Source organism: Tachypleus tridentatus, chromosome 13, assembly GCF_004210375.1.
Source record: "Tachypleus tridentatus isolate NWPU-2018 chromosome 13, ASM421037v1, whole genome shotgun sequence".
Classification (NCBI taxonomy): domain Eukaryota; kingdom Metazoa; phylum Arthropoda; class Merostomata; order Xiphosura; family Limulidae; genus Tachypleus; species Tachypleus tridentatus.
The window spans coordinates 168821913-168846323 of record NC_134837.1 but is presented as its reverse complement, the minus strand read 5'-3'; the positions used below and the strand labels follow the sequence as shown (position 1 = coordinate 168846323).

The 24411-nt window shown below is 33.7% G+C and overlaps 1 protein-coding gene across 3 annotated transcripts in view; it reads right to left on the bottom strand.

The window, feature by feature from the left end:
- The window catches only part of LOC143236893 (protein Gawky-like), an 81241-nt gene that overhangs the window by 13652 nt on the left and 43178 nt on the right, over positions 1-24411 (bottom strand). For 2 of the 3 annotated variants that reach the window (XM_076475554.1, XM_076475555.1), the window contains 6 exons: positions 23903-24061; positions 15342-15473; positions 11665-11889; positions 8115-8968; positions 6361-6551; positions 1918-1970 (listed from right to left, as the gene is read on the bottom strand). In XM_076475554.1, the coding sequence (XP_076331669.1) occupies positions 1918-1970; positions 6361-6551; positions 8115-8968; positions 11665-11889; positions 15342-15473; positions 23903-24061 (1614 nt within the window). The remainder of the gene's footprint in view (positions 1-1917; positions 1971-6360; positions 6552-8114; positions 8969-11664; positions 11890-15341; positions 15474-23902; positions 24062-24411) is intronic. The other variant, XM_076475556.1, reaches the window with a different exon arrangement.

The window sequence follows — 24411 nt, the reverse complement described above, 5'->3', positions numbered from 1 at the left end:
TTTTGTAGTTTGTTGTATCTTGGGATTTATTATTCTTTGTTTCTTGTTGGTCTATGTGTGTGCATATGTTTTCCACAGTTTTCTTGAGCAAATTTGTTGATGTTGATGAAGTGTTATATTTTGTTGATTTCATCATTAATTTTATCAGGTAAACATAGTTTTATGGCTGTATTTATTTGGTTTCTTAATATGTTGAGTTTTTGTTTTGTGGATTTCCGTTTTGAATTGTGTATCAGTTCTAGTGATCTTGAGGTTAAGAAATGATATTTGGTTAGTTTTTTCCTGTTCACAGGTGAACTTAATGATGGGGTGTATCGAGTTAATGAGACTGAAAAAACTAAGTATGTGTTCTGTAGATGTGAATCCAGCAACTGTATCATCAACATAACTGTACCAGTATAGTGGTGGGTGTAAGGCTGAATTGATAGCTTGAGATTTAATTTGTATCATAAAAATGTTTGCTAAAAGTGGTGACATGGGATTCCCCGTAGTTAGGCCATTTATCTGTAGGTAGCTTTGGTTACTGAACATAAAGATAGTTTTGGTGGAAGTAAATTCTATAAAGGTTGCTAATTGGTTGCTGGGGATGTGTATTAATGGGTTGTGGTCTTGGATATAAAGCTCTAATGCTATCTTGCAGGCTTCAGTTGTTGTGATTTCTGTGAAGAGGGAGATTACTTCAAAACTGGGCATTAATACTTTAAGATTTAGTTGATTAAGAATAGATTTAAAGTTAAAAGTCTTTCAAAAATGAGCTGGCTGATGTTACATATTTAGAAAATGCCCACGATATATATTTCCCGAGGTTGTAGTTACATGATTCATAGGTCAACATTATGGGTCACAGTGGACAACCAGGTTTGTGAGGCTTGAGGGTGCTGTATAGTTGTGGTGTGCATGAGTCGGTCATTCTTACCTATGAAGGAGGTTTTTTCCTTTGTAGTAGTATTTTGTTTTATTAGTTTTCATGTGTTTTTGTTAAAGGATCACCTTTATACCTATACTAATTAATAACCTAACATCCAACTGCAATGCTCCCTAGAATCCTGTACCCGTTTATACTCTTGTCCCTAAGATGTGTCCAGCAATGGTCAGTAGCAAGCTCTCTTTGTCAACTTGAAAATGACCTAGGAAGGCTGACACATTTTCTGTTTATCAATAAAAGTGTTAATGTCCATACCAGCCATTCTGAGATACATTAATATGAAGTAAGAGAATTTACATATTCTCCATATCAAATTTTTTGTTAAAAACTAATGTTATTCTATAGCTCCAAACTGATTACTCTCAGATGGAGATGAGTGCACCTTAGAATACCATACATATAACAAATATGACTCAGTTTCAGATTTCTTTGTTAATTTACAATGTTCTAATACACTTCTCTGAGATCTGGCAACATTGCACATATAATTTTATAAATATAAATATATATTTATATTCAGCATGACTAAAATAAAAGTTCCATTTATTTTTATACATTTAACAAGGGCTTGATTAATCTAGTTGAGCTCATGGACATAATATAATCTGGGCTATAATGTTTAAGAAGAAATTCACAAGTTTTAATTACATTCAGTAAACCTTCAGCATGTTGTGTGTTACACACCTCACAAATTAAGTAGCCCCTTGTTCTTGGAAGAATTATAGAGAATTGTGTACTTGTGTGCAGGAATAAGTGATATAACACAGGAATAAACAAGTAGTTTCTATCAAAGCTGTTTTGACCTATAAAGTATATAGATATAATTTGCTACCAAAGCAGAAATAAAAATATAAAAGTGGCATGACAGGTTGAGATTTGTTTGCCTGCACCTTATAAAATCTTTCTAATTTTGCAAACAAATTAGTAACTGGTTAGAAGCTAATATCATGTAAAGAAAACGATCTTATAGGCAAAAAGCATAAAAACATTACCTGTGGTGTAAGGTTTTTCAGAATAAGAGAGGTGTTGTGTGTGTCCCATCCTACTAAGTAAGAAACAAGGAAATCATATGAATGAGAAGAAATATGCTGCAGCTAACAGTTTTGAAACACATTAAGTTGATGACTGAGAATCAGAAGAGATGTTAGGATGCTTAAAAAACAAACAACAAACAAATTTTGTCTAATTCAAAGTAAAGAAGACAACAGCTAATCTAATCTAAGCCTAACATATATTAATCTCTTCTTCTATATAAAGAAAATGTTGAATTCATTTTATTTGTTAGTGCACCATGAATTTATATGCAGTTTAATAAAGTATTTATTACCAGAAAATCCATACAATCAGGTATCATGAATACTATGAGGTTGTCTAAAAAATGATGGTGGATTTTTATTCTAAAATTTTAGTCATTTATAGGAATAATAAACCTCTCTTTTTCACAACTTTATATATACCATAAAAAACTAAAGCTTTCTTCTATTCATTGATACTTTTCTTCTTTTCTAAGACTATTTCCAATAATGATGGGAATAAAAAGTTGCACATAATTTTTTTGTATTAATTTAAACTCTGTCATAAAGAGCTTGCAATATCAACCAAGCATGGGGCAAAGGAACCACTTCTGAATGTACAGTACAGCACTGGCTCCAAAGGTTTTGTAATGGAGGTATAAATCTTGAAAATAAGGAGGGCAGAGGATGTCCTTCTGCTGTTGAAAATGACCAGCTGAGAGCATTATTGGAAAGAAACTCATGCCAAACTGTTTGAGAAATGGCACAAGGATTGGATATTGTCATTTCTATAATTTTCAACCATCTCAAGCATATAAGAAAAATGAAAAAGCTTTACAAATAGGTTTCACACACACTAAGTGAAAATCAGAAAAACTGCCATTTTGAACTGTGCTCTATGCTGATTTTTGCAATAGAAATGACCCATTTCTTAACTGAATTGTCACTTGTGATGAAAAGTAGACCCTTAGCATCAACAGAAAGTGATCTGCGCAATGTCTCAACCACGACGAGGCTCCAAAACTTCTCAAAGCCAAAGATGCACCAACAAAAAATTATGGTCACTGTATGATGTTCTGTGGCCAGTATTATCCATTACAGCTTGCTCAACCAGGGTCAGAATATCACTGCTTAGGTTTACTTTCAAAAACTGGAAGAAATTCATAGAAAAATGCATGACAAAATGCTAGTATTAACTAATCAAAGAGGGCCAATCTTGCTTTATGATAATGTTTGGCCACATATTGCTCAAAATTGCAAAGGCCCATCCTCCCTTCTTTACAGACCTGATGCCCACTGACTACCACTTTTTCATGTATTTAGACAACTTTTTACAGAACAAAATATTCAATAACAGAGCAGCAGCAGAAAATGGCTTTAAAGAATTTTTGATTTCTAGGACTTCAGAGTTTTGTCTTCATGCCATAAATAATAATATTTCTCATTGTGAAAAGTGTATAGAATCACTAGGTTCTTATTTTAACTAATAGTTGCTTTTAAATTTTTTTATTTCTTATGACAGTTAAAATTCTACATCTGTTATTATTTGAACAACCTAATATATTTCTAAATTCACACACTGATAATTAAACTTTTAATTACTGATTACTAAGTCAGTATAAAGTTGTGCTCCTTCTATCATTGAATTTTACAGTTTACTAAATAAAAGGAAACTTTGAATATGTGAAGTACTCCAAGAACAAGCACAGCATATAATTACCTGACCCTTAAACTAACTGTAAATTCTTGGTACAGGTGTTTATGATTTGTTAGGATGGAATGAGAGAGACAAGACATGGTGTGAAGTGGAATAAAAACACACTTAGAAATAAAGCAAGCAGGAAAAAAGAAGGGTGTTGGCTGTTTATCAAGCAGTAAAGTAAAATAACATTATGGTACATCTAAAATGGAAAATAAATTAAAACAAACTATATTTAATAGAAGAATATATAAAAGAAAACTATATTAAATAAAAATAAAGTACTGGAAATTAACATCTATAATGCATGGTCAGCAAATATTGATGTGAACAATGCAACAAGTACAAATGAAATAAACCTTTGACAAAATATAGTGACACCCACACACACGTATATAATGCAGAGAATAAACAAATATTGAGGATGTGAAAAGGAAAGAGGACATGCAAGGAAAATGCTGATCTACTAGTCTTATAATATACCAGAAAGAGACAGGAAAAAGTAAAATAGAATATAGTCCAAATTCAATCATTGAACAAAAGAAAAAATATATATAAAAAGAAGGTTGAAAACAAATTAACATAAAGTTGTGATAAGTCAAAAAAATATTGTCACAGTATCAAACATTACAATAACAAGAAAAAATCCTCCACAACACACAGCACAATAAAAATTTATTTTACATATAGTTGTTTTATATAAGAATCACACACTATTTATGTGTACTTAACTGTACTTAAAATAAAAACAACACACACATATGTTTTAACTGTTTACACACATATGTTTTAATTGTTTACACACAAAATCATGCATTCATTATGCATATGATGTCAGAGTTAAAGGTTTAATGTTACCCCTCATTGCTGATTTCATGATAGTTCACATTAAAGTACAAAATATACCAGTGCCAATGTACAGGGGCTGAAAAAAAACAACTTTAGATATGCATTTAACAGGTTGTAGAGGATTTGCAAATTCAGTTTAAAAACTGTATGACAGACAAAAGCATGTTCATCTTTCTCTGAACATCATCTTACACTGTTACACAACTGAATCCAAGTTAGATTGACTTCAGTATTTCAACAAGAAATCAACAAAATTATCACTGAAATCTGACAGCTGTAAAACTTTAGTTAATAATGGAAGTAAACTTTTGCATGTTACAGATTACCTAAAATACACAAGGCTGACATCACACTTACATGAAAGTAAGTGCCTGACTCACCCTGCTACTGCACATCATAATGCATAGCTAAAATATGCTCAATCCACTAACTGTTCATTTGATAAGCAAATCCAAAAATGTATAATTCTTTATACAACTAATTAAAACTTTCACAGTTTATTCATTTGACATTCTTGTTAATTTGGTACTATCAATATGCTTGCTAACATTTCTTTGAACCTAGTCCTTCTCGTAATAAAAAATAAATAAAAGCTACCATCCAATACTTCACATCTGCAAAAACGTTTTATGTAGATAACTTAATGGAGCTTTTCACATGCTGCATTAAGTCTGCCTACTTTCAGTCCCAAAATAGATTCTTTGAAAAAACAAGTGGCCTACCAATGAGATTTCTACCCTCACCAACCCTCAGTGACATTTACATGGTAGACTTTGAAACCAGAGCCCTACATACAAGTGCTATATTGATTGATTTGGTCATACAAGCAAATAACTCTACAGTAAGTACTGATGAAAATAAAAGCAAAACTTAGTATTAAGTATGGCTCTTTCAATGTCAGAAATTAATCTCTTTGAATATGTTCAAACTGCTGACCAATCAAAAAACTGATTCACGAAAATTTAAAAGTATTTCTTCTTTATGAGATTGTTATAAAGTAGTCCTGCACTCACACACAAGGTAAAGTAGGACATGATACAAGTATCCAATAAAACAGTAAATAGCTTCCTTAACTGGGCCTTGCTAGAAAATGTAGCATCTAGCATGATTTCAGTGAAATTTAGTAGTATGTTCTGAATGAGCACATTAGAAAAATTTAACATTATAAACATGACATATTTAGTATAAGATATAAATTATGTGGTATGAAAATCCCATGTGTATACAATATGAAAGAAAAATAAATATCAGCAATTATTGTTATAAAATATAAAAACAACTTAATTTGCATTCATGTGAAGGTTTATAATTATTCAAAATCTATATTCCTCACATTAATTTATAATATTCATTTTGTCTATTTTTAATATAACTTACACATAAAACTAAGTTCTCTTAACAAACAATTGAATAACATTCTCTAACAATACCTTGCTTGAACAAATCAATACTCAATTTACAATTCTCAGATTGTCATCTGTTGGATTTTGATGTAAAATGTGACTTTGTGTTACATAATTCCACTGATGGTATTAAAAAAATGCCTAAAACTAGCAATGATCAATTCTTAAATATATGTGTACATAAAAATAATGAAAAAAATGAGTTCCTTCTCATCAGAGTGAAATTATCACAATAACAAATTAGTTTATATTAGTTTTTAATTTATCTTTCTTCTGTCTACTTCCACTTTGGCATTTGATAAAATTTTATTTTTCCAATTACTTTTTTAATATACCTGGATGACCTTCTATTTCTAGTATTTTTTTCTCAGTGTTCAACCGTACATTACATGTATGGATATCCACATTTTTAAATTTTTGATGCTGTCTCTGAATAATTTTATGACAGATATTTCTAATCTTGTGGTTTACCCATGGGAAAACTGGGACCCCAGCTTTGATGAGTTCCACCATGTGATGTGTTCCATGAGCCACCTAAGCCTCTGCCTTGAGAAATAAGGCCAGGTGGTGGATCCCGAGTCTTAGGAGTTGGTATTCCCCAAACATCAGATCCTGAACTCATAGCACCCCAATTAGATTTCAAGTTGGCTTGCTTGTTGAAGCTGGAGATAAAAAATTTTTTTAATCTGCAATTTCAAATTTAAAAAAAATTTTTGACACTAGAGTAAAGTTTTCATATGTTTTTTTAACAGTTCTCCTAATAACTCTACTTCGTTATATGGATAAAATATATTCATTTTACTGAAGAATCAAATAATGGAAGAGTATTCACTTGTGACAGAGCTTCAGCTTTTTATTTGGATAAAATATATACATACAGCAAAATAAAAGTACATTTATCGAGACAATTGTGAAAAACAAACAGTGAATAAAATGATATTAGTTATGAAACATGCAACTGCTTATATATGATTTCACACACAGAGCATTCACACACACACACACACACACTGTTGGAAGACAATATTTTAAAATATGGAAATTTGTTAATTAATATCATATATGAAAATCAAACTGACATTTCACAATACCCTTAAACTCTGGAATAGTTGGTTTGATTTGTTTTGAATTTTGCACAAAGCTACATGAGGGCTATCTGCACTTGCCATCCATAATTTAACAGTGTAAGACTAAAGGGAAGTCAGCTAATCATCACCATCCACTTCCAACTCTTTGGCTACCCAATGAAGTGAGGGATTGACTGTCATATTATAATGCCCCAATGGCTGAAAGGGCAAGCATGTTTAGTGTAAAGGGGATTTGAACTCACAACCCTCAGATTACAAGTTAAGCACCTTAACCACCTGGCCATGCCGAGCCTCTCTGGAATGGTACTATGGGTTTTTTGGGTATTTTTATGTGAGCCATGGTATGGTTGAAAAATCTAAGTTACTTTTCCCATAATCAGATTATATTCACATTCTCCTACTTGCAAGTATATATTTATCCACACTTAAAATACACATTTTAGATTACATTACTTTGAAGCAGAAAAAAGTTTGGGGGAGTGGTTAAAAAACAAATTCTCAATCTAACGTCTTTTGTACTCCTGTAAAGTTATACATGGGTAAAAACTTACACATTTAGCTAAAATTGCAGCATGAATAAGGCAAATAAGAAATAATATGTTGTAATTTTAAACATACTGTCAGGGGTGCACAACTCAATTTTTTGTCTGGACCAACTTGACATGTGATTAAGACTAGGTGGAGCCCCATATTTCTTCCTTTGAAAAATTTGAGCCCTTTGTACTTTCTAACTCTTTCTATCAATTAAAAAACAATAAAATTTCAACTTTGCACACTATAATTTCGTGTCACAGGCTGTATAAACTGAGCTGTTAAACCGACGTTGGCCTGCAAGTCACGTTGTGCACCTTCGACTTAAATATTATGGAAAAACAATTAACCAATACACTATTTCATGAGTACACCAAAACCTACATTTGTAAGATGTACAGATGGCTTTACTAGAAAGAAAAATTAATATCAGTGCCTCTGAAATGTCAAGAAATGTTTTTTAAAGACTAGTAAGACAGGTAGAGACATAAATTGATGTTTTTATCTAATGATGCATGATGTACTACAGAATTATAACATATCTTTGACAGCAACTTTCTATCAACATGCATTCGAAATTTTTGTAGGCTGAAAAATATAACATACCTGCTCTTAGAGGTGGGTGGATTACAAGTCCAGCAGTTGTTGGTACTAGGTAAAGTAGAGGTCTGTGAAGACATCATGACACTATTGCTATTTATAATATTTGGACTAGATTTTACTGACCAGCTAAAAATATCTGAATCTCTAATGGTGTTTAAAGAGAGAGGAGATCTTTTCACACTCCCTGGAGTAACATGTGGATCATCTTCTATATTTTTCATCTGTAAATGACCTTTCCAAGGCTTTCCAGGCTCAAATTCTGCTACTAGGTCATTTAAATTGTATGTCAACTGGGCTTTTGAAGTAGCTGCTGAAGACGTGGTTGATGAGGAGTCTTTTCTGCCTCCTGTGGAAAGTTTGCCATTTCCATTGGAAGCACCTACTTTGATGGAATTACTAATATAAGTTGTGGGACTGTTTTTTGTGGTGGCACCTGCAGATACAGATGGCGAGGACTCTGGCCAGTCAACCTGAGTTCCTGAAAGACTTGACCAGGTGCTATCACCCTGAGCTAGAAAGGGGTGCAAGTTTTGACTTGAATGTGATGAAGATAAGTTAAATGATGAGATTGCTGTTGGTGCCATGGGTTTTGCCACTGTACCTGGTGCACGACTAAAATCTTCCAAACCATTTGTACTTCCTCCACATTTAGCACCTGGATTAGTTCCTACATCTTCCTTTTCAAGGAAAGAATTCTTCCAGTGTGGAAGACGAGACTGAGATTGACCAAATGGAGAGTCTTTTAGTGACAAGTCACGCAAGTCAGGATTGAGAGTGGATACAGGATCAAAACTTGGCTTAAATAACTCATTAGAAGACAGCTGGGGACTTGATATGTTTGCCTGATGAGAAAGTTGCTATACAGAAAGAATAATTACAAAATTTGAATATCACTTAAGCCAAGGTTGTTATACATACAATAAGTTACAGAATAAATGAACTGGCTTAACATTAAATGCTAATGTAAAATTAGTATATGACACTGAAAACAGCAACATTTTTCAATGCTGCATATATTTTTGTATTGTATTTTAACAAACAAATCTATACAACTAACTTACAAGGGTACTAAGAAAACTGCATGACAGATATTATTTAGAGAAATATAAATAGCTATAATTATTAAGTTTCTTTTAGAAAAAAAAAGGTCTACCTTTAAAGTCACATATTAGCATTTGTAAACAATATCTTTGACAGATTGTTTAGGCAGAGTATTCATGATGAATACTACAAAGTTTCATCAATACAACTATATTCAAAATATTTTAAAACATCCTTATTTACACAGTCATACCAGTTGCTTTTTCACTTGTTTTGAACATCAATAAGAGAAAAACATATCTTCATATGAATTCTAACTTTTATACAATGAAAAATCAAATCTGTAACAAGTCTGTTATAAGAGCTGTAAGCATCTTAAACAATACTAACTCTGATGAAAACAAGTCTAAGCACATTCTGAATTTGTCTACAAAATCCTACAGCTAAGAAGTTATCATGGCAATGTTTAATTGATGTTATTTTGTTGTATAAATTTTCTAAATATTTGAATATCAGTAACAGTGGCCTTAATAGGATTGTTGCAGATTTCAGATACATTGACCTAAAAACACTTTTACAGTAAAAAGTATGATAAAAATGTTTGGCTGTTTATGTTTTGTTTTATTAACTGCTGAAAAATAAAGGAGAAGGAAAACCTAAACTGACTCCCTCCCTTATGTCCACACCTACTTACTAAACATTAAAGAATACAGTAAACAACTCAAAATGAAAACATATCAATACATTTAAATTCTATTTAGCATAAAAATGGTCCAAGAGTTGCTGGTGGATTCTGTCAGTCAGCCAGTTGCTTTGCTTTATTTAGTAATTCAGAATTCCTAAAATGAAAGATAACCTTAATAGCTTTGCCATTATAATGACAGAGTACACAACTTTGGTTGCAATGAGAAGTAAACCCAAGGCCCTTAAAATCATGAAGCATCCCCCCACCTCTCCCAGAATCACCAGAGCATGCTTTACCAAAGCTGAATTTCTCATTATCAAAGAAAGTTTAATAAATGTAAAGTAAAAATACATTTTAACACTAAAATTGAGTTCCCATACCACAATGAGCAGGACACATATGGTCTATTATGCAGCTTAGCTTATCCTTAACAACAAAAATAATATTTCAATCACCTGAATAGTTGAAGTAACCAATAATAAAAATAACTGGACATCTCAACTTTGATTATTTTTATGAATGTTCATTTAATCACAATTCAGATTGGTTGTTGGAATAATCAAAAATAGTAATAACTGTGACAGTTAATTTTCATCACACTTGACTTAAATGTAATTTTCATGACTGCTGGAATAATAAAAAAACAGCAAAAATAATTGGAGACATTAATTTAATTAGTTAGCTATTTTCATGACATTCAATTTCAATTAATAATTAGTTTAGATCACACTATTTACTGCTATCACTGCTCATATGTAATCAATTAGATCAACTCGCTCTTGCCCATATAGAGATAGTTAACCATTTTGAAATGGGCTCATTATAAAATACACAAGTTCATATACACATTTTGATACATTAAGTACTTACCCTGTAACTTGATACAGTAAGTGTGCCTACAAAAAATTTGGTAGACTTTTAGTAGCAAGTGTTTCATGTACAAACAAAATCAGATTTTTTAATGAAATATTTTTACTAAAGATTTGTTTGTGAAAATATTGAGTCTGTTTGGTTACTAGTCCAAGTGCAAAGTGATTTCATGTTACAATTAAAAAACTATTCTTTGTCCCAAATATCTCAATATTTGTGTAATCTTTAAAACTTCCTAAATACATTTCAAACATTTTTTTTTCAGTAAGACTATATTTTAGGTTATTTTCTATACCATACATGGAGTTTGTCAACTGAACGACCTAGTAACCATTATAGAAAAATTAGGAAATATAAATTTTTTTCATGTTAGAATGATTACATATTAAAACACAAAAATACAAATATTTAGTCTAAGTAGCTTAAGTCTCACAACGTTACACATCATTTTTTATTGCATTGTCCTTCCAGTTGCATCTAGCTAACATTACATGACATACACTGACACAGTGCACATGCACTCATGTTACCCTATCCAGTAATATAAAATTAACCCAGTCTTGTCTGTGGTATAGTGGACTAGTATTTTCTATTATATATTAATATTTAAATTATTCATAAAATAGTAGTTCAATAAAATTTTGAATGCAAGTCAACAAACTCAATGATATGGTCTTGCAAGGAGCCATGGGTCAAAGAGGGTTAAACAGCCAAACATCATACAAATAGTAAAGAACAACTACACAACATTTTAAAAATTTTGTCCAACCTCACCATTCATTTCCACTATAAGAAAATATTTTTCTGTAGAAGGATACGTTTAAACTATATTTGTAAAAACATCAGTGAACCTTAAGCTGTTTCTTGAGAAGACATGTGATATAATTTTCACATAGATGTGTTGCTTGTATTTATTGAAATTGGCTGCTTGAGAAAAGGTATATGCTATAGTCTCACCTGCTGTTTGAGAAAAATGGCTTGCTGAGAAGCTATTTGGTTCTGGAGGTTAAGAATCCTTTGTTTGATTTGTGTAATATGAAGATTCATCTGCATGGAAGAATTCCCTTTTCCTAAAGATTGTGGCTGGATCAGTTGCTGTTGAAACTGATGCAATACTTTTATCTGTTGTAGTAACTGGTATAACAGCTGTAAGGTCTGGGGGGCCAATGGCTGATTAAGAATCTGAAAAAACGAATGTTAAACAATATAGAAAAAAAATCATTTATATTCTTAGAAATCACGTTATATAAATGTTAAAGCAACTCTATCAACAGACATAATGATGCTGAAACTAATATTTAAGTCGACACTCAGATAATACACTGCCCCCCTTGAACACTGTCAGACACATGACTGTGTTGACCACAATCATGTGGTCTTGATCTGAAAATTTTGTATCCAGTAACATAGACTGTTGAAAAACTAAAAAGGCTTGATATTTTTTGTGTACTTCTACAAGTGACAGATTTAGACTTATATTCTTAAGTGTTCCTCCATGAAGGCTCTAATAAGGCTTGCAAAGAAAGTATTTTAACAAAGTTAAAAGTATGTGTATACCTATGCTCTTAATTAATCCTTATAACACCAAGCATGATTATATTTCAAACAAGATTAAAATAAAGAATGATCATATTTCAAACAGGATATTGGTAGGATATTTGTATTTTTAAGTAATAACCAGAACAGAAACCACACAGGGTTAACAATGAAAGTACTTCACTGATCACTAATGATTCTTTCAACTGGTTACACAAATTCTTAATTTCTTTTGTGTTTTTCAGAAGCCTTGTTTTTAAGTCAAACATGAATCAGAAATCTCTACAAGAATGGTTTTCCAAAAGCAGACTTTAAGACTAAATTCAAATTCCTACATTCAGATGTCACTCAGAACAGGTAAGAGAGAGGAAAACATAAGCAAGCTACTTATGTAAAAACAATAGAACTTCAAACTGAAAAAAAAAATGTCAATAATGCAGTGTGACAGCAGCTCCATTATGGAATTTACATTAGGCTGGTGTCTTCAGTGAGTATTGTTTTTATTAGCAGAAATATAAGGCTGATGGGAAGATTTATGTCATTGAAGATCGCAAATCTGTCAAATGAGTGAAAGATTACTTGCTTGGTTTCTTCAACTGGAGTAGCAGCATTAATTATACTAGTTTTATATGTTGCTTTTTTTCTAAAGGGCATAGGATGGTGACAAAATCTTTAGATTTTTAATGACAAGGGCACTAACAGAACTGACAATTAGACAGTTAAGGTGGGTGCTCCCACTTACACATAACGTTTACAAATCTTGGTCACTGATCATCCAATTATACCACTCAATGCAAACATAATCATTGAATAGTTTGTTTAAACATATATCCAATGGCTATACATTGGATGTTAGCTCTCCAAGAATGAACAATAAATCTATTATATTTTATTGCAACTTTTTTTTTTAATTTTCATATAAGTGAGACTTAAAACATGTAAACCATGAGCATAATGGACTTGGGTTTTAACAGCCCATTACAGTGTGTATACCACACTCCTACCCAAATTTGAACACCTTCCTCCCCATTCTGCCTTTGGGGTGAATGTAAATGACAGTACCAGCAGAGTTCTTTCTAGTGGAATAATTGCCTTTTAAAAATGATCATTAGTTTTAGTTTTGTTCCATCAACCATGTAGACAAGAATTAAAATAAAATTGGCTTTCTTATGGCCCACTGTCTTCACCAATACACTGTTTTGTTCCAGTCATATCCACACTTCTATTGTTAGCATATCAAAGCAAGTCCATATTCCCAATTTGGCTGAACTTGTATTTGTTCTTCTTTCAAATATTCATGATGTTTCTATAGAACTGGGCTATCTTGTTTTTGAGGTCAACTGGTAATCTCCATGATATCTTAGTCTGCTATTGCAGGAAGAGAGAATTCAGTCTTATAGATCAAGAACACTAGGATGGGTTGCTGATAAAGTTAATAATTTCTCCACAGCCTACATCTTGCCTTTAGTGCAATGATACTCCTTGTAATGATTCTGCTATACTCTCACTGTTTGTTGATCCACTTGGCAAGGTCTCTTTTTTTGATGATTTGCACTTGCTTTTTCTGCTGTCTGCATCCTTTTCACAAGACATCTTTATTCTTTCAGTGTCTTTCTGCCATTTGCACACCTAAAATCAGTGGCTTAAAGAATGGTTATTCTCTAGACCAAAGTTGAAGATTATGGTCTTAGATTTGGCAACATATTTCATTCATTTTTGGGGCACTTTGAATATTTTATTGTACATATTAACTGTGTAATGGGTAATATTACTTTTGGTTTTTGCTGTAGGTATATATGATGCTTCAAAGTTTAATGGGATAATTAATTAAATATACAATTTTGATTGGTTGTATAGAAATTATCTGCATTATCATCATTGGCCAGAAGTCAAACACCAATGCAAGATGATTAGAGAACATTGTTGCACTTTTGCACAAATGCATATAAACAATGGTCTGATCATAACAGATGTGATTATGGTAATTAATTCACATAATTAGTGTACTCATGCCTCAAGAAATCAAATTATAATCACTAACTGTGCAATTAATTGTAACAAAAGGAGAACATTTTAATGTTGGCAGCTGTTCTTTGGTTTGATGACTGTTATAGACTACTATTTATGAAGACAAAATAAACTTTGAAACACATTTCATGCCTCTCCTAAATCAAGTTTTTAGTTGTAAAATTAAGAAATTTTATTGTTTTCTTGACACTATTTTCTGCAACGAGTTTTTTTCTGCAATCACAGACAGCATGAAAGTAAAGAAAATGGAAAAAAACTTACTGAACTCAGTTAAGTTCTTAAAGATTTCAACATCAAATATACTGAAACAATGTACAAGACAAGGTAGAAATTTAAAGGTAAATATTTTGACTCCAAATTTCAACTTGTACAATGTTAGTATTTTAGGTAGACAAGTATAACTATTAAACCAAGGGCCAGAAAACATCAAAGTAAACTAGATCTAAACCAAAATCAAGGTTTAAATTTGAAACCCCTTTCTGTTACAAGACTATAAACACTTTGTCCACTGCAGGTAAACTATGATGACATCACATTAAATCTCATCTGGAGTTCTCCTTCTTAACTGCATTTGCAGTCCTACTTTGATATTTGTTTTCAACTTATTATGTCCACAAGTACAACCACATTCAATTTAACCTGATGAAAATCTGCAACAGCAACTCAAAACAAAACAAAATATTTTCCAATACAGATGCAGCCATATACCAGCACCTTTGAAGCGTATTCCTCGTCTAATCCTTTCAAACAAGAAGCCAACTGTGAAGAAAAAGCTAACCTTCATCTGCGTTGTGGTTATACTTGTACCAGTGAAATCACAGTGTGATTTTTCAGAATGAGAAAAGTACACTAAATTAATAACTAGTTAGCATAAACAATAATTGTCTTTGAAATTTAAAAATTGCAATTTGTTTTTAAAAACACTGTAAGATGTGCACAAGAAAATCTCTTTTGTTTGAATGAAACATTTTTCACTAAATCATCCCAAAAATAATTTATAATTTAATGGTCATTTATTTACTATCATCCACCACCACATATAACAATTACAGTAATAATACACTGTATACCTGAGGATTTAGGTATCCTGCTTGTACAGCCATTTGAATCTGTTGGACAAGATGTTTCAACTGTGCTGTTGTTGGTAAGTTTTGGTGGTTTAATCTACCAGAATGACCACCTAGACTATTTTGAGCCACAACCTGTGTGGAATACAAGAGATCCATATTTTTCATAAAGAAGTAAATAAATAAAAATAGCAAAATATGAGTTTTATACAATCATAAGATACGGTAGTTTGATTTTCACAGATTGCATTATATTTTTTCTGATTAGATGTTCACATATAATCTATGTACTATATTTGTAATACCTATTGAATAATTAGATTTCCCACACATCAAACTCGAGAATAAAAGATCATTGTTTTCCTTTGTTTGTTTGACTGCATTCTTACAATAGGTTATTCCTAAGCATATTTCTTGCTCTTTAGCTCTTTATGCATACAAAATCATGAACTAAAAATTCTTCAGACTTAGACGAGCACCTGATTGTCTTTCATTAATAGATAATAAGGATGATAAATTGCTTGAATTAGGACATCTGATATCATAAAACATATGTATATATCAAGTGGTCTTATTCCTTGCTCTTTTTAATTAGTAACCAGCAGAAAATAACACTCCAAAAAAAACAATCTAAGGGGAAAAAAAATTACTTCATTGAAACATCATAGCTTGTTCACTATCAAGTGATTTACTGCTTTTAATTTCACTTTTATAAATATAAAGACTTTCAATCACTCTCCATACCAAACACATTGTCATGTTCATATGTTCACCAACACTCACATCTGAATTTTATCAACTCAAGACTTGACTTAGTACAAGTTGTAAGTGATGCAGATTAAAGAACAAAACGAGATGTTCATTTTCATCAAATAAATAAGTTTGTTTTTGTTTGTTTTTGAATTTCTCACAAAGCTACTCAAGGGCTATCTGTGCTAGCCTTCCCTAATTTAACAGTGTAAGACTAGAAGGAAGGCAGCTAGTCATCACCACCCACTGCCAACTCTTGGGCTACTCTTTTACCAAGGAATAGTGTGATTGACCGTAACCTTATAATGCCCCCACGGCTGAAAGAGCGAGCATGTTTGGTGCAACCTGGATGCGAACCCGTGACCCTCAGGTTATGAGTCACACGCCTTAACATGCTTGGCCAAAAAATAAGTATAAGAATGTGAAGTTGATAAATCACCTTAAAAACACTATAATATATGTCATTTTCTTGGCAGCATTTTGAACAAGCACTCTTTTTCAAGCCAGAAACAAGCCTACTGGCCAACGACAACTAAATAAATGCTTCGAAAAGAAACAATACATAGGAACAGAATATAAAGTAAGATATAATCATGAGTATTAAAAAAATATGGTAATGACAATGTAATACAACTGAAAACAAAAGAACTGATGATTAAAAAGAGTAATAAAATAATTTAAAGCATAAAATATTTACAAAGCAGAGAAAGAAATAAGTAATAAAGTTCATTTAAAAATTTTATAAAACAGCCATTAGGCCACCTATCAAAACCAGTAAGTTGTTTCTTTCTCAGCTAGAGAAAAAACACAACACAAGGACATCCCCTATCTGGAAAATTTTTCTTCTCAATTACTACATAGACAGGTGATAAAAGGATATTTATAACATTAATTTTACAACTTTGGCAGCTGTCATACACCTCACTAAAAATGAAGACAATTTTATATCATATCTTCATTCCCAAAATGGTATTGTAATAAATTGATTGATTGATTTAGTGTTTTATGGCACAAAGCAGCTAAGCTATATGCGCCAAACGTCCAGTAAAAAGGTAAAAATAAATAAAATGTAGTAAAATACATAAAAGGAAATGAAGGTAAAACAAAACATTGAAAAACAGAAAAAGCATAAAACCAATGTTGACACCTAGTCTACAATGTTAAGAGAAAAAGCAGAGTAAGAGAAGTTGTAAAGGACTTTCTCTAGCATAATAGTAATGATCATAACCCGCCAGGAAGATTAACAGGTAAGTTCAAGAACCACCATCAGTCACCTGAAGTTGGCCTTTCCAGTCCTGGTTCCGAGTTATGTTGTCATAGTAGCCATTATCAAAAGGTAAAATAAGAAAAGTGTCAAAAGACATATAGCAAAATCGTAATAAAAATTTGCCAAATGTCCTGTAAAAAGGTAAAAATAAACTAAATGTAGTAAAATTTGTAAAAGGAAAACAAAGGTAAAAACAAAACAGCAATTAAAAACAGAAAATGGCATAAAGCCAATGTTGACATCCAGTCTACAAAGTTGCAAAGGACTTCCTGTAGCAGAATGGTAATGATCATAACCCGCCAGGAAGACTAACAGGTAAGTACAAGAACCACCGTCAGTCACCTGAAGTTAGTCTTTCCAGTCCTGGTTCTGGGTTGTGTGTCATTAAAAATGTGTAATGAATAAATATCAAACACTTAAATGAGGTTAAAAAAGATTAATGGCCATTAAAAAACTAAAAACTTTATCAAGGTGGACAGTGTCACCATCATCAATAACACTGTCCAATGTTACGGACAAACCCTGGGACAGAACATGTTGAAAATAGTGCCGTCGTTGAGAATCGTAATGAGGGCAAGAAAGTAAAATGTGGATTTCAGTGATTTGAGTGTTGCACAAACTACACACTGGTGCAGCAGTTCCAGATAAAAGAAAACGATAAGTTAAAAAACTGTGACCAATGCATAGTCTAGTTAGAACAACTTCCTCCTTCCGAACCTTATGGAAGTTAGACAGCCAAAGCCCGATATAGGGTTTTATTTGAAAAAGCTTGTTGTCACGTTGCTCACTCCAAGTGGACTGCCAGCTGGCACAGAGCCAAGCCTTAAATACAGGACCATAGTCCATGTAAGGAATAGGCACAGTGGTGATAGTGCCAGAGCAGATACATTTAGCTGGTGTGTCTGCAAGCGCATTCCCGTGAATACCAATGTGGCCTGGTATCCAGAAAAACTGGATAGAAGTAGCAGTTAAAGAAAAATGGGCCAGTCGGTTTTGAATATCGGCGAGAACATGGTGTGAGCCAACGTGAAGTGATTCCAAGAGCAGCAGAGAACTATGGAAGTCGGTATAAATAGTGCAGTCAGAGTACTGCTCAGCTTCAATATGATCAAGGGCAAGAAATATGGCATACAGTTCAGCAGTGAACACAGAAGCTGTAGAGGGGATTCTGCGAGCAACCACTAAACCGCAACAAACCATGGCAGAGCCCACAGAATTACCTGATTTGGAACCATTCATATAAATTGGAATGGAATGATTGTTCAAAAGATGTTCAGTAAATAAAAGACGGTACTTCCAATCAAGAGTATCTGCCTTTTTCAGATGATTTAAAGAAAGGTCACATTTGGGGGCTGTAATGAGCCATGGGGGGATGGGCTGACCAGTAGATTCCACAATGTTATCCAAGGACAGACCCAATTCATCCAATTGCGCCTAGATGCATGGCCAAAAGGAGCAATGGCAGATCGTCTGTTTTGAAAAAGTAAGGCCCATTGAGGAAGGAAAACACATCCCCAAGTGGGATGCTTTGGTAAGGAATGAAGTTTCGAAGAATATAGTAAAGACTGTTGCAAACAGCAAAGGTGCAGAGAAGGTTCGTGAGATTCCATGTATAAGCTCTGTACTGGGAAGGTGCTGAAAGCCCCAATGCAGAGTCGAAGTCCTTGATGATGAATGGGGTCCAACATTTTTAAGGCCGAGGGTCTGGCAGAGCCATAGACCATTGGTCCATAGTCGAGTTTTGAACGAATAAGAGCACGATATATCTTTAACATAGAACATTGATCCTCTCCCCTACTGGCAGTAGAGAGGACATGGAGGATGTTCAGTGCTCTTGTGCACTTGACCTGTAGCTGCTTTAAGTGTGGTATAAAGATCAGCTTACGATCAAAGATAAGCCCCAAGACCTTGGTCTCAGGGACCACTGGCAGCAAAACTTCACCAATACAGAGTTCAGGATCAAGGTGAATACCCCGTTGGCAGCAAAAGTGCATGCAAATGGTTTTAGAGAGAGAAAAATTAAAGCTGTTTGCCGTAGTCCACTTCAGTATACACGATTGAGGGCAGTTTGTAGTTGCTGCTCAATATATCTCATGTTCAAAGACTGACACGAGGGGATGATGTCCATTAAAGTCCCCCAGGATTAGAAAGGGAGACGGGAACTGTTCAATGAGAGCATCAAGGTCTGATTGATCATATGTCTCTCCAGGGGACAGGTAGAGAAAACAAACAGTGATGGTATGACCCAAGGAAACACGGATGGCTATGGCCTCCAAGGGTGTGTTGAGTGACAATGACAGGGTGGGAACATGCTGATCAACCAACAGTGCCACCCCTCCATGTACTCATCCATCACACAGCCTGTCATTTCTGTACAGAGAAAACTGCCAAATGGCAACTGTATCAGCAGGTTTTAGAAATGTTTCTTGTAAGGAAAGACATACAGGATGGTAGGAAGCAATCAGTGTTCTGATATCATCCAGATTAGAATGTAATTCTCGACAGTTCCATTGTATCAAGGTGGCCATTTTTAATGACAGGTAGGTGAAGTGGCTGGAGAACCCTTCTCTTTACGACCACATCTTATTTTCCTTACTGTCCTTATTTGGAGGAGGTCTATCGACCTCCATGGATACTGCCCTGGGTCGATTGGGCAGGTCTTTGTTGTTGGAAGGGGATTCCAGTGACTGAGGATGCAAATGAATAATTGTTTTGCATCGTGGGGTGGAAGAAAAGATGTATTAGAAGAAATGCCTGTAACTGAAACCGAAGGATGTGGATCTTGAGATTTGTTAGAATGTATGGGAGGAACAGAGGTGGGTGTAGAAGTCAATTCATCAAGGAGGTCAAAAGGCTTTTCATTTGTTTTGAAAATGATTTTCTTGGAGGCACAGAGAGATCTGTCTGCACTCCCACTGTAATTGTGGAACGAAGTGCAGCAGCATATGTCCGAGATGGAGTGGCGGGCAGCAATTTCCGAGCCTCAGGATAACTAATGTTATGAGTCATTTTAAAATGCTGCACATCTTTTTCCTCTAACCATTTTGGGCAAGAACGAAAGTAGGAAGGTGAGAACCATTGCAGTTGATACAATGTGGGTCCGTGTGACACTCAGGCATCGTAGTCCTTGCCACCACAACTAGCACATGTCAGAGAACCATGACAGGATGTCTTTGAGTGGCCAAACCTCTGACACTGGAAACATCGGAGAGGGTTTTGAATGTACGGCCGTACCCTACAAATTAGATAACCTGCCTTGATGGTGGCAGGTGCACGTGGTGATGTAAATGTCAAAAGAAGGATATCTATCAGCAGTGTAACTCTGTCTTTGCAAGTGGAGATGTGCCTCACTGCAGAAACTCCTTGAGTGGAGAGACCAGTGAGAATCTCTGACTCGAGAACATTCTTCAAATCCCTCTCAACAATAACTCCTCATGATGAATTCAAGGTAGCATGAGGGGTAACCTCAATAGGTATATCCCCAATTGCCTTTGAATTCAAGAGGAATTCACTGTGTTGGGATGTGGATGTTTCAACAAATATGTCTCTACATCGAAGCTTCTTTACTGACTTTGGAGAGCCAGCAAGTCCCTCTAGTCCCTTCTGAATAAAAAAGGGGGACATTTGCCCTAAAAGTTTTTCTGAAAAAGAATGTAATATAAGAAAATGGGGTAAAGGTGTTACAGATGTTGAAGATTGCTGCTCAGAGTCTTCAAGACGTGGTCGTTTACCTATTGACTGTTGGTACCCACTGACTCCACCCACCATGGAGCCCTATGAGGGGACGTAAAACGCTATGTAAGGACATTGCAGCAACGCTAGGGTTTCATGAGCACTATACCCAAACACCAGCATCAGATACAATGTCCACAACACCCGTTGAGAACTTCCAACACTGGTACTTGTTTGACTCTAGCCCAAGTGGACCAGCTGACCCAAGGGGGGGCCACCCAAAGGCCACCCATCTACAGGAATTCAAGGCCAAAGTGGTGTGTTAGGGTTGGACCCTTCAACCACCAGGATCCTCTCCTCCCCTTCACATGTCGCCACACACGGCAAACATGTGGGTGGATGTTTAGGTCCCAGAGGAGGTAAACTGAAAGAGCAGAAGCTTCCCTGGGAGGTCCCCTCACCACGTACAGGAATCCACACTGAGGAGTACTGTAATAAAACAAGCTGACAAAAGAAAAACTATCTTCAGGAAACTCATCAACAACCATCAGACCAACTGTCCTAAGCTATCTGTGACAACAACCCTCTTGATGAATATGAACAGACTGTCCATACAACTACAGAACTAATTGTAAGAAATAATGAACTTCCATAAGAAGCACAGAATGTAATTGTTAAATTCATAGGCTTTATTGTATCATTTTATTACAATACATAATCAAAACCATCCTGGTAGACCCATAGTTTCAGCATGTAATTACCTGGATTCTATCCTAATTTCCTTAATTCATTAACTCCCTACTTACATTCAATACACCAAAGATGTCTTACAAAAAATGTGAATTTTAACTCAAAATCATATTCTATTATTTTATTAACATTTGACACAACATCTTTGTATACCTGAATTTTACATAATGATGGACTCAAGGCCCTAAAACACTACTCTGATAAAAGGGACACCCTAGACACACCTAATAAAATCCTGATAAGAAAGATGAACTAGATTTATTGTTAAGTCTTTTCTTTTGGCAACAAATTCCATAAATGAATGAGAGATGTCACCATGAGAACAAAAATGGACATCCTTCTGATGACTCTTTGTTGGTTAAATTGAAAATTGTATATTTTGTGAAGACACAGAAGCTCTCTTTGCATTATATTGTTGATACACTGATGTTGTTTTCAATATAGCTACATGCAGCAATGATGAGATGATGTTTTTCTTCAGTTTGTTGAACCCTTTCGCCCATCACTCCAGTTTATGTCTTCTACTTCCCACCAAACCATTTGATTTCTCAAATACTTCCATAATTGATGGAGGCAATCATATGACATCTGTGCATTAGGAACTGATGAACACACATAGCTTATTAAAGTTTCACTCCAGTCATCCTCCTTATGTCAAGAAAAACATTCCCAAATCACAATTGACCAGATTATTTAGCTTTTCAGTAACAGTCAAGATTATAATAACAAATCTATTATTATTATCCACTTTTTAAAAAAATGTGACAATTCTTCATTACACTAAATGTAATCTACATACCAATAATAAACATCTGAATTAAGTTTTCTGGAGACTGTTTCATTAAATCATATCAGTAATTATAATACCAACATCCTAGACAACTTAAAACCTTCAGTGACATATGTCCAGCCTTGCTTTAACTAACACAATCTTACTTCTACTTATTATAAACACATTCTCCTTACACTTACCTTTCACTCATTCAACACACAAATAGCTCATACCTTGTTGGACAACTTTCAGATCACAACACAGGACAATATTACCAGTCGTATGTTCCCAACTAAACCTCCAATTTCTTATAAATTAGGCACTAATATTAAACATTTGTTGATCTAAAGTTAACCTCCAAATAACATACAGCTATCATCTGATACTCCAGTTAGTATTATATAACTGATGGAGGAGTATAAACAACACCTGCCCTTACATTGATCATAGAATATTTATTAGATGGCCTAAAGTAGGGTATTCTGTGAATAGCCATTTTAATTGTATATATAAATGATTAATTTATTGTATTATCAGTGAAAACCAAAACCGAATCTATGTATGCCTGTGGAAAACCCTTACATATCTTAATTAATGGTCAAGATAAACTTTTAGCTCCACATTTCTTTGAAGCTGATTATTTCCTTGAGTATTATAATTAACTTTCCCTACGACATGACACTTCCAATACCAAATATCTTTCAAGTATTAATGAGTGGTTTAGTTTTTCACAACATTTTTAAAATCATCATTTAGGACCTTAAAAATGTTCAAGTTTTTTTTTCTATGCTCTGTAGATTTCATATTTTTAATAATTTCTATTACCTTCCTTCAGCTTTATTACATGTTTTAATTCTTGTGGTTCTATCTCATGTATTGTTTCATTTCAAAACATTCTAGTAGTTTTTGTTAACCGACAGGCCTAATTCTAGTTTAAAAAGAGCATTTGCTCAAAATGTCACCATAAAATACAACCTTAGTTTTAAAGATGCCTTTTCAGATGACTTAGTTAGGCTTATTTAATTCTTTTTACAATTCAATTGATTTTGACCTCATACATATATACTCAGAGTGGATTCATCCATGTATGTACATCAATACTTGAAGTCTTCCCCATTTACTGGTGATGTTAAGCAGAGATAAGTATCATTATAGTGTTTCTTAAATGAAACTAAATCATTACTTTTCTGCCATTTTTAACATTAATTCAACCATAAAAAAAAACTTTCTAAACAAAACAGAGTTCTACATCCACAGTGTTAAAAACAATCAATTAAAAATAAGAAAAAAATCACTGCAATTAGGTTTTCATAATAGAAGTTGGACAGTACAGTAGTATTTCATGTTACCTACAGGACTATATACTGAAGGTAGTTGCTGCTGCTGTTGTAATATTTTCTGAACCATGGCAGGATTCAAACCACCAAAACTGTTGCTCATACTAAGACTAGATGATTGGCTACCTATTGCTGGATTAAGCAGGCTAGGTGTATTGCTATTTATCCCTTGGTTCTGAAAGGATGAGTTGGTAAAAAATGATTGCATACTTAGAATTAAATTTCAGAAAACAGATGTTGTTTAATCAGTAAGACACTGTCACTTTGAAACATGTCTAAAAATGATGTACAAAAATTCCTACAAAAGGAATTATACTAATACAGTGATAACAGATAAAATTCACATTTGTAATTAATAAATGAAGTAATACATGTGAAAAGTCTTTTGTGACACCCATTTGATTATGAAAATGTTAGATTTCTCACATATACAAGTCTAGTCTCCTCCTCCAACAAAATTTAAGCTCTCCAACCAAAACCAACAACATTTAAAATAGTTTTATTAATTCACCTTTACTGGCACCT